Raw genomic sequence first — 14,257 nt, 5'->3', positions numbered from 1 at the left:
TATTGTAACGTGATCATGTTTATCCATTCCTGGCTACTGTCGTAAAAACCCTCTCTCATCCTTCTGCTCTTCCTGCCAGTCATTAGGCCAGTGTTTATATAAATCCCAGGATCATCAACTGCATGTCCGAGACAGCCGTCCGAATACATATGAGAGCAGAAGACATCCTAGCAGAGATTCGAGCAAACCTGCTGGAGTGCAAAGTGTGTTTTGAGAAGTTCTCCATTCAGAAACGAGACCACACGCCCCGAAATCTACCCTGTGGCCACGTGCTGTGTCTCAAATGCATCTGTGCACTTTCCCACCCTGAAAACCAGAGGCTAGAGTGTCCTTTCTGTAGGAAACCGTGGGATGTGGGCAGCACCTCCGAATGCTATGCGCTCAACGATCTCCAGGAGCTTCTGCTGTCTGAAGCTTGTCCCAGGTTGTATGATCGAGTCATAGGATGGACTGGAAGCTTGGGATCTGGGACGCTGCATCTCCGTTCAGCTTTTGGAGGATGGGGAACAATTGTCAACCCTTCTGGAATGGTCGTTTCTGAGACATCAGGGCAGGTTGTTTTGGTGCACGATAGTGAGAAAAGAGTTGCCGTTTTTGATGCTCAAGGAACTCGTTTGGATGGCTTCGGATGTTATGGACACAACCCGTCTGATTTATGTCACCCACTTGATGTTGCACTGACCCAATGTGGACATGTTTTGGTCACAGATGCTGGTGACCAATCAGTCAAAGTCTTCACTTCCAAAGGCCGTGCGGTGGCAGCCATCCGAGACTCTTTTAGGCTGCCTTGGGGTGTTGATGTGGACGCCCGCGAACGTGTTTTTGTGACCGACGCTGAGATGGGAACACTTAGCCAACTCGTAATAGACTTTTCTCGTGGGGTAGTCCTAGTTAACAGAGTGGTTTTCAAAGAACTTAAATGTCCGCGTTCGGTAGCTTCTTGCAAAGCATCGGGAAACATCGCAGTTGTGGAACGCTTTCAGGCCGGATTCACGGCTTCATGTTTGAGAATATTCAATAGTGACTTTGTTCCTTTGACGCAGGTGGACAGTTTCGCTCTTAACTTGAAGAACTCTCTGAGTTTGTCTATATCTTCAGTGATTTTTGATATAAATGGAGATGTGATTGTAGGGGATTCACAGAATGGGATGGTCTGGAGTTTGGGAAAGCCGCAGAAAGCACCTGCACTGACTCCACTTGTGAGCGGGCTGCTGCGTCCAGTGGCTTTGGCTACGACTACAATGAATGTGCTTGTGGTTATGGATGGAGGAGATCATACAGTCAAGTTCTATGCTGCGGACAAAGAGGACTTGTACTTTGAGAAATGAGAGGTGTAAATATACACAACTAGTGTGTTTCACATTAGAATCCATGCATGTTGTTTAGGTGGATTAAGTTGTGATATTGGGATTTGTGAGTTGTTGCGTAAATGGTGATTTGTGGCAATGATGGCTAAAGCTAAAAGTTAATACATGGAAAGTTTCAAGCCACACAGAGTTCCCGTTTATTGGTCAAGTAAGTTGTACTTGCAGGGAATTTGACTTGTAATGTCATCAATATTACACAAAATATACATGCATGAGTATATGTTAGAGTGTACAAAATGCAATGCTTGTGCATATTGTATATGTATTGATTGATGTATTTAATTCAAGCTTGCTCCAGTGGGATTGTCCTTGATTTCCTATAATAAGTATACTGTAAGTCGTTTTGGATAATTTGTGTATGCTAAATCATCAAATATATAATCACTTTTTAAATTCAATCATTTGTATGTCAATCACACCTGATATTCCTTGCTGAAGAAATTCAGACACTGGTTCCCATTATACAGTATATGAGTTTCCATTAATCATTCAATGCATTAATAATAACCAAATTGTCCATTGACATAGCTGAAATGTATACAGTCAATGCTTTGGTTTTTCCCTCATAACGCACAATTGTTTTTTTTCATGGTGGTCCTGAAATCTGAGGGGAAAAGGTTGGGAACCACTTGGCAGTCATTGGCACATATTATGACTTTTCAAAGTTTACAGTGCAACATATAATAATTTTAAGTGAGTATTTGCCCTGCGTAGCTATTACACTGGGTGCATACTTATTAATATATACATATTTAAAATGACATGCATTAAATTTAGTAAATTCTTAATTTTAAATCCATAGAGATTAAAAACAACCCTAGGGGAATCCCATAATCTACTCTGCTCCATTTCCCTTGATCCTACCAGACTGGGGTTGTCGCCATTATAAAGCACTTCTTACATCTCACATCTTACTGAAAACGACCCGCACTTTCACTAGAGAAAATTAGATTAATGTGCTTTACTGTCATGCCATAAACTGTGCATTAGTATCGCTAAGTGTTTGCATTTTAGCTGCATAAAATGAGATGTGCAAAATGAAGTATAAAAACTAACAAAAGTTCAAATATAAATTCTCACAAAAAATGTAAATTGCTAGATATTTTATACAAGGATCATAGTACAGTGTAAAAAGTAATAACTTTTATCTGACCCTTAATTACTTTCATTCCTGTAATCTGGTCATTCAGTCATAATAAATAATATTTTTGAATAGAATACAGATGTTTCTGCATGACCAGTAGGGCCTACTTTTTTTAATGGGTGAAGAAAAATAAAGATAAACAAATAAAAGGATTAGCCTAAATTACAGAAGAAACATGACTAGTATGATGAGTTGGCTAATGAGCAAAAGTTTATGGTTACACTTTATTGTAATATGTCCCTGTTAGTTACAGTGTAATAATACATTAAAGTACCAATAAATAATAATAATTATTATTTATTACATCTACTTACTTTAGAGTTTACTTTAGGGTTAGTTGCATGTAATTATGCATAATTTATAGTTACTGTAGTAAATGTATGTAACGTGTAACAAGGACACATTAAAAAAGAGTAGGCCTAACACTTTATTTTACAGTGTTACATATGTTACATTATGTACTTACCATAGTAGCATAAAAACAGTAAATTATGCACAATTACATGCAACTAACCCTAAACTAAACCCTAATCCTATAGTAATTACCTACGTGTAGTTAATTAATATTACTCAGTACTTAAATGCATAATTACACTGTAACGGCTAAAGGGACATAATAAAATAAAGTGTAACCAGCGTTACCAAGATTGTTGATAGAGACACAAGTCTCTTTCTCCTCCTCTTCTATAATTTTTTTCGTCGCTTTGTAGGAACTGCTTTAGGTCGTTGTGGTACATCTGGTCTTTCTAAACTAAGTCCATGCCGTTTCTTTCATGCATATTCATGCACACTGCACATTTGTGTGCGTTTTTGGGGTCAGTCAGCGGAAGATGGCGGTCTGGATGCTGCTGGCTGGCTGAGAGGAGCTGCTCTGCCCGCGGCGGAGGATCCTTATAACCACACACATTTAACCCGAATACAACACAACCACACCGTCTCGTCTGGATTAATCTCGACTGCTTTTTCTGCTCGGGTATGCACTGTTGGAGTATTTCATCAGGATACAAGCACCTCAGACGTTTCTGTGGGAGACTTTGCGGGGAGTTGCATGTTATTATTCGGCTAGCTGTACGGAGCAGCTAACGGCTTTCTCCTCCACTTTAAAGCCTTTAAAATTGTGCACAAATGTCTGATACGAAGGTAAAAGTGGCGGTTCGAGTTCGACCAATGAACCGGAGAGGTAAGAGGCAATTTAAAGTAGAACTGAGCGTTAATATTTAAAGATTAAATCAGTTTTCAGATGGAATAAGTTGCTACAGTTCAAGGTTGTTATGAATTCTGTATTTAAATATGTTTCAGACATTTCACTCCTTTTTTTGTAGTGTTTAACACAAAAATCCCACGTATAAGAACTTTAAGGCAAGTTTTAACAACTTTTGGCTTGCAGAGATTGAGCTCAACACGAAATGTGTGGTTGAGATGGAGGAAAACCAGACTATTCTGCACCCACCGCCCTCCAATACAAAAGGAGAAAACAGGTACAGTCAAATCATTTCATTGTCATGCACTTTTATTCATGTGACATGTTTGAGCCATGTTTCTCCTCATTATAGGTGAAAGCTGTCAGTTTGACCCCCCCTCCCCTCCCTTCACAATTTGGCTGCATGTGTTTTTGGTGGGATTTTATCAGTGCAGAGGGGTCTCTTTTCTGCCAGGAAGAGTTTTATGGCCCGAGTGGTCAAATGCATGCACACAGAGAGGATGCTTTAAATCTGTTTACGTCTACTGTATGTGTTCATGTAAGAGCAGCAGAAGTGAATACAGGGCCCCGTTCTGGGCGTGCTCGTGGTGGCCTGCGCTGGGGAAACTTCTGCGCTGCTGTGAAATTCCTGGACAGGCCTCATGTTCAGCAGTACTGAAGTTTGAGATGCCGTACAGTACTGTAGATGTCTTCACATCATGCCATTGCATTTGTGCTCGAACAGTACGAGTTTGTCAGCGGCTGCTGCCATTACCGATAACTACAGAACAGGATTGCCAGAATAATGTGGTATTTTTTTTTAAATATTATGGTACATACGAATTTTTTCTATTGTTATCCAAAGAATAGGCAGCTGGTAAAGTTTACAGCTTCTAGAAGGGAGAGCAGCACTTCTGTAAATTGGTAAATCGGTCAATCAGCAATTATCAGCTGATGCAATTTTGGCCTATTATCGTTATGGTCTGTCAGTAATTAAAAGTATATGAGGGACAAATGTGTTCCATATGATTTGTAATGGCAGAACAAAGCAGGTGCTGAAGAGAGTGTTATCCTGTTAAGGATTTGATTTGGTTTTAAATCCTTAGAAAAACTAAAATGAATCCACATAGTATAAAAGTATAAGTATGCATAAATAACTAGTCATTCTGGCCTTGAGCATGTCCCATTTTCTCTTTCTTTCTTTCTTTTTTTTTTTTTAAGAACATAGGCTTAGCACAACTTTAACATAGTTTCAATCATTTGCTTTGTTCTGAGTCTTGTGGTTTAATTCCACATTATATAAACAATTCATGTGCTGAATGAGATATGAGAATATGATCTCCAGGTTTGTGAACTGCATTAAGATGATTAGTGAAATATGTTTGAAATGTTTCACTGGTGTGGTAGTTTGCTACAGACTTGTGACATACTAAAGCCATGATGAAAGTTTTAAACCACATTAAATCTGAGCAGAATGCAAAGGCTTATACATTATAAATTCTATTTAATAATTAGATTCCCTGCCCCTAGATTGTTTATGAAATATTTCAGCTGATTAGATGCATTCAATGGTACTCTCAGCTTCGAAAAACATATTTTACTATTTTTGAGTCAAGCTTTTTTCTCATAATTAGCATAGAAAAAATATGAAAGAAGTGCAGATTCTATCTGAGCCTGGTTATTGAATCTTACAGCCTAATTTTAGTCACACTTAGTTGCGTAAACTATAATGAAACACTTGTTTTATTGTAATACATTGCTCATTCACTCAAGTGGAGTGTCGGTTTTTCAGTTCCTACAGTAAGCGATTGGCTGTTGCATTATTTCAAGGGCAACCCATCTTTGGATCACAAGCTATTGGATCTCATGATCTCCTGAACTGGGTTCAATAGTCTTCTCAGTTCATGTTGCCTCAAGGTTAGAGAATCTGCAAGAACAATAGCAGATGGTTTTATGTAGCCAGAACTGTGTGAATCGGCAGCGCTGCAGTCCAGCATGCATCACAGTTACACAGTCAGGCGGGTGCGCAGCTTCTGCTAGAGAAAGACCAGGTAAGCATCATCTCGTCTTACACTCAGGATGTGAAATAGAAAACAATCAGGGCCTTGATGAAGCTTACTCAACTTCTAAGCTGGAAATAATTGCTGAGGATCATTGTTCAATTTCACGCAGTTTAAAAAAACAAGTGATGTTATTCCGAATTGGGACAAAATATAAATACAAGACAAAAAAATTAAGTTAGTCAAAAACGAAAATTCTGTCTTCACCCATTCATTTTACTCCCAACTTTCTAAGACTTTATTGCACTTTTCCAAGCAATGAAAGTGTTAGCCCAGTTATTCTTGGCCTTATTCATGCAGTGATTAACTCAAATGTGGGTAATTAAATATCCATGTTTGAGCTGGTCCAGTTCATTTATCAGCAGATTTGCAATTTGTAGTCAAGCATTAGGTGCACTGCTGCCATTAACTCATACTTAGCACAAATTTAGTGCTATCTGATGTTCAGTTACCAGGAACGGAATGATTCAAAGCAATTATGCAAATTAACATTTTGAGTTTTGCAAGTTGAATGTCAAAGTTCACATGTAACGACACCGAGCCCGAGTCACATTTCTGACTCTTTCCTCATCAGAATTCTAAGTTTACATTTCGCAAAATATGTGGGAAAAATAGAATCGCAAGATGTAGACTTACAACTGCAAGAAAGAAAGTCAGAATTGTCAGATAAAAAGTTGCAATTACCTTTTTTATATTTTCATTCTGTGATGGAAATAAGCTTCCATAGTTCTCTGTACTTATTATACATTTCTTGCATTTTTTTTATTCCATTTAAGTGCAGTAACAAAGCTTTTCTGAAATGCAGCAGGAACTTTATACCTCCCAGACTGTGATTATGTCAGTTTAAAAAAAACTAGACTATCCCCTGCGGCTGTAAGGGCACCTGTTCAGAGTTGATGCATGTCAGATTTTATGGTTTAAATGTCAGCAGAACCCAAAAAAACCTACAGAGCAGAGTTATAGAAAGCGGATTAGACCTTGAGTTGTTAGGTGAAGTGTTGTGTGGGCTGAATTTGCAGTAATGCAATCTAGTTTAGAGCAGTTTTGTCTTTACGTTTAAAGATGATGTGTCTTGAGTGCATTTAATGATAAAAATAACCCTTTTTGACGAGTATAAAATCACTTTTTTCTTTTTAAAACAAGTAAGATTTGCTGTGAACTTCTTTTTTTAGTTCAAATGAGTCTCACCAGGATTAATAGTCTTATGTCGTCTTTTAAGCTCTCACGGTACGTTTGCATTGAGCTCATTTTATAATTGGACTGAGACGTGACACTTCAGGGCATTTTTTGGAGTCAAGTTTCCATTCTTTGAGCTGCTTGAAGTTTGAAATATGAATCTGTGAAAGGAGAGATGATGACAGAGAGAAAAGAAACAGAACCTGAGGGTGTCGTGTTGAAAATCTTGGGAATACCGCACCGTGCTCTTTTAGTGGAAATCTTTCCTCTAACTTTTATTTACATGAGAGCTGGGAGAACTGTAGTAAGATTTCATCTCTGTGTTTTGTGTTTGTCTTTTCAGAGTTGACAAGGTGATATTTTTACACAAACAGCTTACATTTTCATTTGGTGCCCCAAGTGGTGCAGAAATCCCACTTCATCTTTAAATTTCAGTTTGTTTATTTGTAAAATAGATTGACTTTGACGTGTAAGGCCTTTGAGTAATGCAGTGGTTCTCAGATAGTGGGATTAGGGATGTTCATTTAGTTTCCCAGATTTAGGGCCCTTTCACACCTACCTTGTTTGGTCCGGACTTTCTGACTTTTCAGTTTGGTCCGAATCAAAATTGCAGGTGTGAAACCTCCCCCGGACCACGGTCCGGACCAAACAGATTAAATTTGGTCCGACGAAAAGAGGTAGTCTCGGTCCGGATCAAACTGAACATTGGTTTGGTTCGTTTCTGGTGTGAAAGCATTTCTGTATGGTTCGGACTTTCAGACCTTTTACAGGAAGTTCCGGTGGTTCCCGCATAGCCGAAAAAACAGAAGATGGCAGGAAAAATGAGCCGTAGGCACATGGGGAGAGGAGGAGACGAGGTTTTTAATTGAAGTACGGTCTGATGACATAATTAGAAGTCAACTGGAAAAAATTCACACAAAAAAAAGAGCTCGCATGATTGCTTGCAGTCTCCTCCTTTCCTGCCGGCGATGATAAAATGTTCGCACGACGACGACGTTCATTTGGCGAATTTGAACTAGCCTTGTGTATAGTTGGTGCTGCAGGTAATTATGCCATAAAAATAACAATACAGTTGCAACGATATGCGTCTGTTCATTCATAATGTCAAAGTTACCCGCCGCATTGACAACACGCTGACGTCAGACGCACGTCCATTTACAAACCAATCAATGTCGAGATGCAGCCCACATAGATGATGACGACAGGACGCAAGTATGTCACGTAAAGTTCTTTAGTGCGCTCGCATAATTGCAGTGTGAAACCAAACCAAAACTTTCTGAAAGTATAAAATGTATCAAAATGTGAACTTTGGTTCGGACCTTGGTGCGGACTTTCAGGTGTGAAAACGCCCTTAGATGCCCACATCGTCACATGAGCTTGCAGTGCTTCTGTGAACGGAGAAAAACTGAATAAAATTTGATATATAAAAGTAATAAAATGGGCCTATATGCAAAATATATTTTACTGAAATAATTAACAGATTAACAAAACGAAAGAAAAAACTGCGACAAGTAGTATGCTGAGTGGAAAAGAAACCGAGACGGCAGAAAGGCCGCAGACGGCATTGTGCTTTTATTTTATAAAAGCACAATGTTTTGTATTTATTGTGAGTGTCCACAAATGAAAGTAAACGCTTTATAGTTTCGAATGATGTCTTACTCTTATCTGTATGACCATAAATGACGGAGTTCCAATTGTATGTTGATATTGGAATTTGGAACACAAGGAAAAACAAAGGGTTTATATAGTGGATAATGGTTTAGCATCCACATACGTAATGTAGCACATATGGAAACATTTGGATTTGTGTCTAATAAAAGTAGGCCAATGCCGATTTCTGTTTCACTTAAAATAAATTTGGTTTGGTATTAGTTTTTCTTTCTTGTTCTGTTCTGAATACCGTTAAATTTAAAGGATTTGTGAGGGGAACTCAAATAGCGCATAGCTGTGTTTATAGTGTTTATTATGATTATAAACATTTTGCTTTATTTACCGGTATTTTACATTTATTCTTAAATGTAATAATTAAATGTGAATTATGAAATAACACTAAAATTGCGTTTTCAAGATGAAAAATAAACGTGTAGATACGTAAAATTTTAACCATGCAACAAACATTTTGAAATTTCTTGAAAAAGCAATTAACAGAGTATTAAGCGGTCAAAATTCGTACTGTTGGTTAATGATTAACCGGTTAATTATGAGCACTCCTAAGTGGGATGCGACTTAAAATGGGTTGCAGGTCACAAGCAGCAGGGAACAAACAATGATAAATGCAAATAATCAAGTACTACCAACTACAGTATATAATCTTGAATAGTTAGGATAGCAAAAAGGGAGAAGAAAACACTTTTTAAAGTTAACATCAAAGTGCTGTTCAGTTGAGTGTCTCATCCTCAAAACTCATTCAAAATCAATCAAATAAAAAACGACCCAGAGTACTTAAAATACCGGTAAACTAGGGGTTTAAAACACAACTAATATTCAGTAATATTATCGATTAACCAGCACTGAAACTATCGGGTGAGAACAAAACTTGAACTGAGTTGAGCTGCATAATTATTTTAGCAACATCAAAACTTTGCAACATTTATACTGTTATTGAACTGAACCGAATCAACATTGAATTGAACAGAATAATGACACTATTGTCGTCTTAAGTGCTGCTTTTCAGCTGAAATCGAATGCTTCATAATGGATGAATTGATGGTTATTTTCCTGCTTAATTCTGTGAAGCTGCTTTGAAACAGTCTGTGTTGTATAAAGCAGAATAAATGTGATTTGACTTGCCGTGAGGATTAACATGCTCTGTTTTGACCACAGTGTGATTTGTGCGGTGAGTTATTGGCCTCTAAGAGCATAAAACCATTGAAATATAATTCAATTTTGATATATTGGGTTTGGCTGCCATAGGCTGCCACCTCTACTTCCTGTTTCCAACTCTACTTCCTGTTTCCCATGTCTACTTCCTGTATGCTGTCTCTTTGGGATGTTGATGAGCTGACAAGTGAGAGCGTGTCTTCATCTCATAATTGCTCCTTAAACTTATAACCTGGTAATTTTGTATCTTCTCTCTGGCATTCAATTACGACAAGTCATTTCCTTTGGCCAAAGAAATGCTTACCGTATTTGAGCACTGCAGACAGAGGATGATGGGAAAAATGGGCAAAGCATGTTTCAACAATGATGTGTAATCATTTTCATATATGATATTTTCAAACAGTGGCGCGTAATAATGTGGAGCGTAATAACATTCATATATATAAAATATTTAATTGGCACAAAGTGTATATAAACATATAAATAAATTAAGAATATATTGGTATTGAAAATAAGTATTAATGTTCAGTTAGGCAGAAGCAGGGTTATTATTAACTAAAGCATTTTTTGTTCATTCAAATAAAGTTAAAATAAATTATAATATAATATTAGATGAAACATTTGAGTTGAAGCACTAAAATTACTAACTGCAACTAAACTAAAACGGCAATAAAAATTAATTAAATCATAATATTTCTACTAAACATTTAGGAAATATTCTACTAAATGTAACTAAACTATAATAACTAAAATAAAAACGAATAAAATTACTGAAAATTAACTAAGATTAAAATGGAAATATAAAAATGAAAGCTAATTAAAAATTATTAATAAAAGCTATTAGTATAACACTTGGTGGAAGAATTCTTTGAATGTTGGCTTTTATTATATTGCTGTTATGGCTGTTTTATTAAACACAATAAGCTGCTGGTCATTTCTGGCATCTCTGTTTCCCTTTACTTCATAATAGAGATTCATGATTCAAAGGTGTCAAATACACACAGTTCATAAACCAGTGTGTTTATCATTTAAACTCATCTGTGTATGTTCTTTCCAAACAGTGTCTCTTGAAATGACAATGCAGGCTTCAGTGGTCGACCTCTGGAATGCATCTTTTGTCTCTGCATGTTTTCACAGTGTATTGTGTGTGAATAACCAACCTTTCCGTTCAGCGACATCGGCCATGTACACACTGTTTTAGGAGTGAATCCACTGAAGTCTCGTTTCATGTGAATATATTTTAGATGGTCATTTATTCCTGTGATCAAAGCTGATTTGAAGCATTTGTGATTATCGTCAATGTTAAAAACAGTTGCGCTGTTTGCGCTGCATCGATATGAAATATAAATCATTTTACATTATAAATGTCTTTACTGTGATGCCTTCTTGCTGAACAAAAATTAATTTATTTAAAAAAACAAAGAAAAAAACAAAGCCTTGGTAATTGACCAGAATCTTATGAACAAGTATAGCTGAACAAGTGTAGCTGCAGTGTGAATGTGCCCGATGTTTTCTCTAGCCGTCTGTTTTCTGAGTTTATCCGTCTAATCCTTTGCAGGAAAATTGCATTGCACCGATAAAACAATTGCATTCCCTAGAGGAGTCCCGTTCTTTGTGCGCGAGGTGCGGCTGTGTTTATAGAAAACATAGATACACATCTTGACCTAGAAGAGGTTTAGGGATGTTTGTAAATCCCTCCGCTGCACCACAGCACAGACACTGACAGAACCGACAGTAATGTCCCTCTTTAGTGTTTCACGGCTGATTTATTACACTGCACTTTCCCACTCCTCTAGTCTAGCGTTACAGAAACTCTGCTTTCACTGCTGGGTGCTTAAACTGATTAACTGTCTGGAAAGGGCAGCGGTGATGGAGAATTGTGGGTAATTCCATGCAGATAAGTTGGCATCACACAAAACGTTGGCACAGATGCCAGGCTGTTTGAATGACTGTTGTATACAGTGTTGGAGAGTAAAAACATGTTTCAGTATCATGAAAGAATCTCAGATGCTTTAAAACTGAAACTATTCCAGCAGCGAGTTTTGCCATTGAGTACAGTTAATGAAGTGCCGCATCACTGCTTTTTGAAACATTGTATTACACGCTTTAATTCTATGCACTTTCTTTTTACACCACTGTTCTCACTTCTCATATGTTGTTCATTTTAGTAAATCAGTTTCTATTTCTGTTCTATCGGTTGCATTTAGGGCTGATTTATGTTTGTTTAATTCACCTTCATTATTTTTGTGCCAAAGATTTTATAAAGAAAAAAAATAATTTCAAGAATCTTTTTTGTTAAATGTTTAAAATTCTGTGCCGATGATTTTTTTTAAATGCAGACAACATTAATTTCTAGAAAAAACAGAAATGACAAAAAATTTTGTCCCAAAGAATTTTTTAATGAAGAAAACATTAATTTCTAGAAAAAACAGTAATGACAAAATTTGTGCCAAAGATTGTTTTGAGAAAACTTACATTTTTAGTATCGGCCGATATGTGATCATTTTTAATGTTATCATTATCGGCCCAATAAGAAAATTTGGCCGATATATTAAAGCCGATAAATAATGGATTACTTCCTTTAGCTGAGACACTTCAGATGCACACTGTTCACCATGATGGTTTTGAATTGCTTGAAGTGTGATTGGAATCACTTCAAAAAAAGAAAATAGAGTTTAGTGCCACGTGTTGCAGTGCAATTCTGTCATATAGGCCGCATACAATTATAATGAGATCATTATAATTGTGTGCTTGGGACATGGCTTTTAATAGTGAGACTTTTGTTTTTGTAACCAGGCTCTCAAAATGTATATAAAAATTTGTCGTTTTTTTTTGGTCGGTTTGTCGACAATATATCGGTTAATGGCTTCCAAAATGTTCATATTGGTGCATACCTATAAGCGAAATATATATATATATATATATATTTTTTTTTTTTTTGTAAGCAGCTTGTAGCATAACTTTTAGCTCTGTGAACTTCAGTTTCAAAGTTAACACTAATAGTAAGATGACTGATGATCATTGTTGAACGAAGCGAGGTCAGAATGACGATTTCAGTCCAAAAACACATTTAAACATCAAGACTCATTTCCCAGGTTACAGCCTGATGCTGACAGACATTTCTAATGCTTCCGGTGAATTCAGCAGCAGATTTCCCAGCACGAGTCTTTATGTTGTCCATCAGAGAAGATAGGTCGGGAAGGAGTGGTCACTGCAGTAAATATGTCAGTGTTGAATGCTTTTGGGAGGGAACTGAACCACATTTAACATCTTTATGATCTTGATGAGTTCTTGCTGATGTAGTGCGTTGATGATGCTGCTTTTATCTATGTAGGAGTTTATAGAGAGGTCTGCTATTCTTCAATCTTGGGGTTAGGGTTTATTCTCACTGTTAAGGCAACATTTTAAAAACAATATCATCTTTTAGTCAAATTCTAAGGCTTTATTTGTTAACCTATCTTATCAGCAATTCGACTGAAATCAGTTGACTTGGGTTTTAATGCACTTCTCCTGCGCTGTTCATATACCACAGAATTAGAGCCCATTTACACTCAAAACAAAAATTCTGAGGATATTGTAACCACAATTTAAATGAATGCAAAAGTTATAATTTATTCATTTAATTTTTTTGTTTTTTAAATAAGTTGCAGTAATTTAATTAATTGTCTTGGTTAAGTGTTATTGTGTTTTTTAAGGGAAAGTCCGGTATGGGTTCAATGTGGTTTGACGTTTAGAATTTTTTGTTTATGCTACTAATTAAGTTCCTCTAACTCATCCTAATGTAGTTTGTTTGTTGAACAAAATTTCATTAAAAGTTGTCATAACACAATTTCTTTTCTTTTTTTTAACTTTCTTTTTTTTTTAGATTCCATTTCAGCATGTTGTCTCAAAAGGTGCCTATGTAGAGAGCAGGCAAAGCAGCTCTAGGTTTTGTAACAGTCACAGTATTGCTTATGGAGAGCTTAATCATCTATAGGAACTTTGACTCACTAGGCAAGTGATACTTACGTTTTTTATTGTTGATGTGTTGATCTGTTGCTCAGTGACCAACAACAGTCTGGAACAACGATGTTCCAATACCAGAGACGCCCTTATTATGTTTCATGTTTTTGGGGGGTTATTAAAACATCTGGTGCGACAGTTCTTCCACTGTCCCATCTGACTCTATCTCTAAATCAGTTAAAGCGTGACGATTTGGAGAACCTGACATTGATTCCTCCAGCAAGTCTCTTCTTGGATTGCTTTATATGGTGAACACAAGCATGAATACTATCAGTAAATGGTTAACGGCTTTCTAACTCACTAAATTAAGCATACTCTTATACTCAATGTATATATTGAATAGACACTGCTGTGGATTAGACATGAGCTTCTCGTGTTGGGTGGGATGCTTAGCTTTTGTTTGAGCTGTGAGACTGATTGCTCTATGGGAAGGGCAAGTTGCTTCCTTCCTGATGTGGCTTGTCATGTCCTCCACATGCTGGACTTTGCACTATTATGTTCTGTTGGT

General features: G+C 36.9%; 2 protein-coding genes across 8 annotated transcripts in view; both read left to right on the top strand.

The window, feature by feature from the left end:
• Positions 1-134: 134 nt before the first annotated feature.
• LOC143730902 (E3 ubiquitin-protein ligase NHLRC1-like) lies at positions 135-1,765 on the top strand. The gene has a single exon (XM_077221474.1). The coding sequence runs from the start codon at positions 150-152 to the stop codon at positions 1,326-1,328; it is 1,179 nt and encodes a 392-aa protein (XP_077077589.1). The 5' UTR covers positions 135-149; the 3' UTR covers positions 1,329-1,765.
• Positions 1,766-3,329: 1,564 nt separating this feature from the next.
• The window catches only part of kif13a (kinesin family member 13A), a 77,523-nt gene continuing 66,595 nt past the window's right edge, over positions 3,330-14,257 (top strand). For all 7 annotated transcript variants that reach the window (XM_077221646.1, XM_077221645.1, XM_077221644.1 and 4 more), the window contains exons 1-2: positions 3,330-3,691; positions 3,899-3,989. In XM_077221646.1, the coding sequence (XP_077077761.1) occupies positions 3,637-3,691; positions 3,899-3,989 (146 nt within the window). In that variant the 5' untranslated portion in view covers positions 3,330-3,636. The remainder of the gene's footprint in view (positions 3,692-3,898; positions 3,990-14,257) is intronic.

This window comes from Siphateles boraxobius, unplaced genomic scaffold (assembly GCF_051911475.1).
Source record: "Siphateles boraxobius isolate OS27281-9 unplaced genomic scaffold, OSU_SipBor_1 84, whole genome shotgun sequence".
In the NCBI taxonomy this organism is placed as follows: Eukaryota; Metazoa; Chordata; class Actinopteri; order Cypriniformes; family Leuciscidae; genus Siphateles; species Siphateles boraxobius.
The sequence above is the reverse complement of the archived record's forward strand: the minus strand, read 5'-3'. Positions and strand labels throughout refer to the sequence as shown.

Bases quoted from the DNA above. Each gene is read 5' to 3' on its own strand.
- LOC143730902 (XM_077221474.1), top strand. From the start codon at position 150: ATGAGAGCAGAAGACATCCTAGCAGAGATTCGAGCAAACCTGCTGGAG.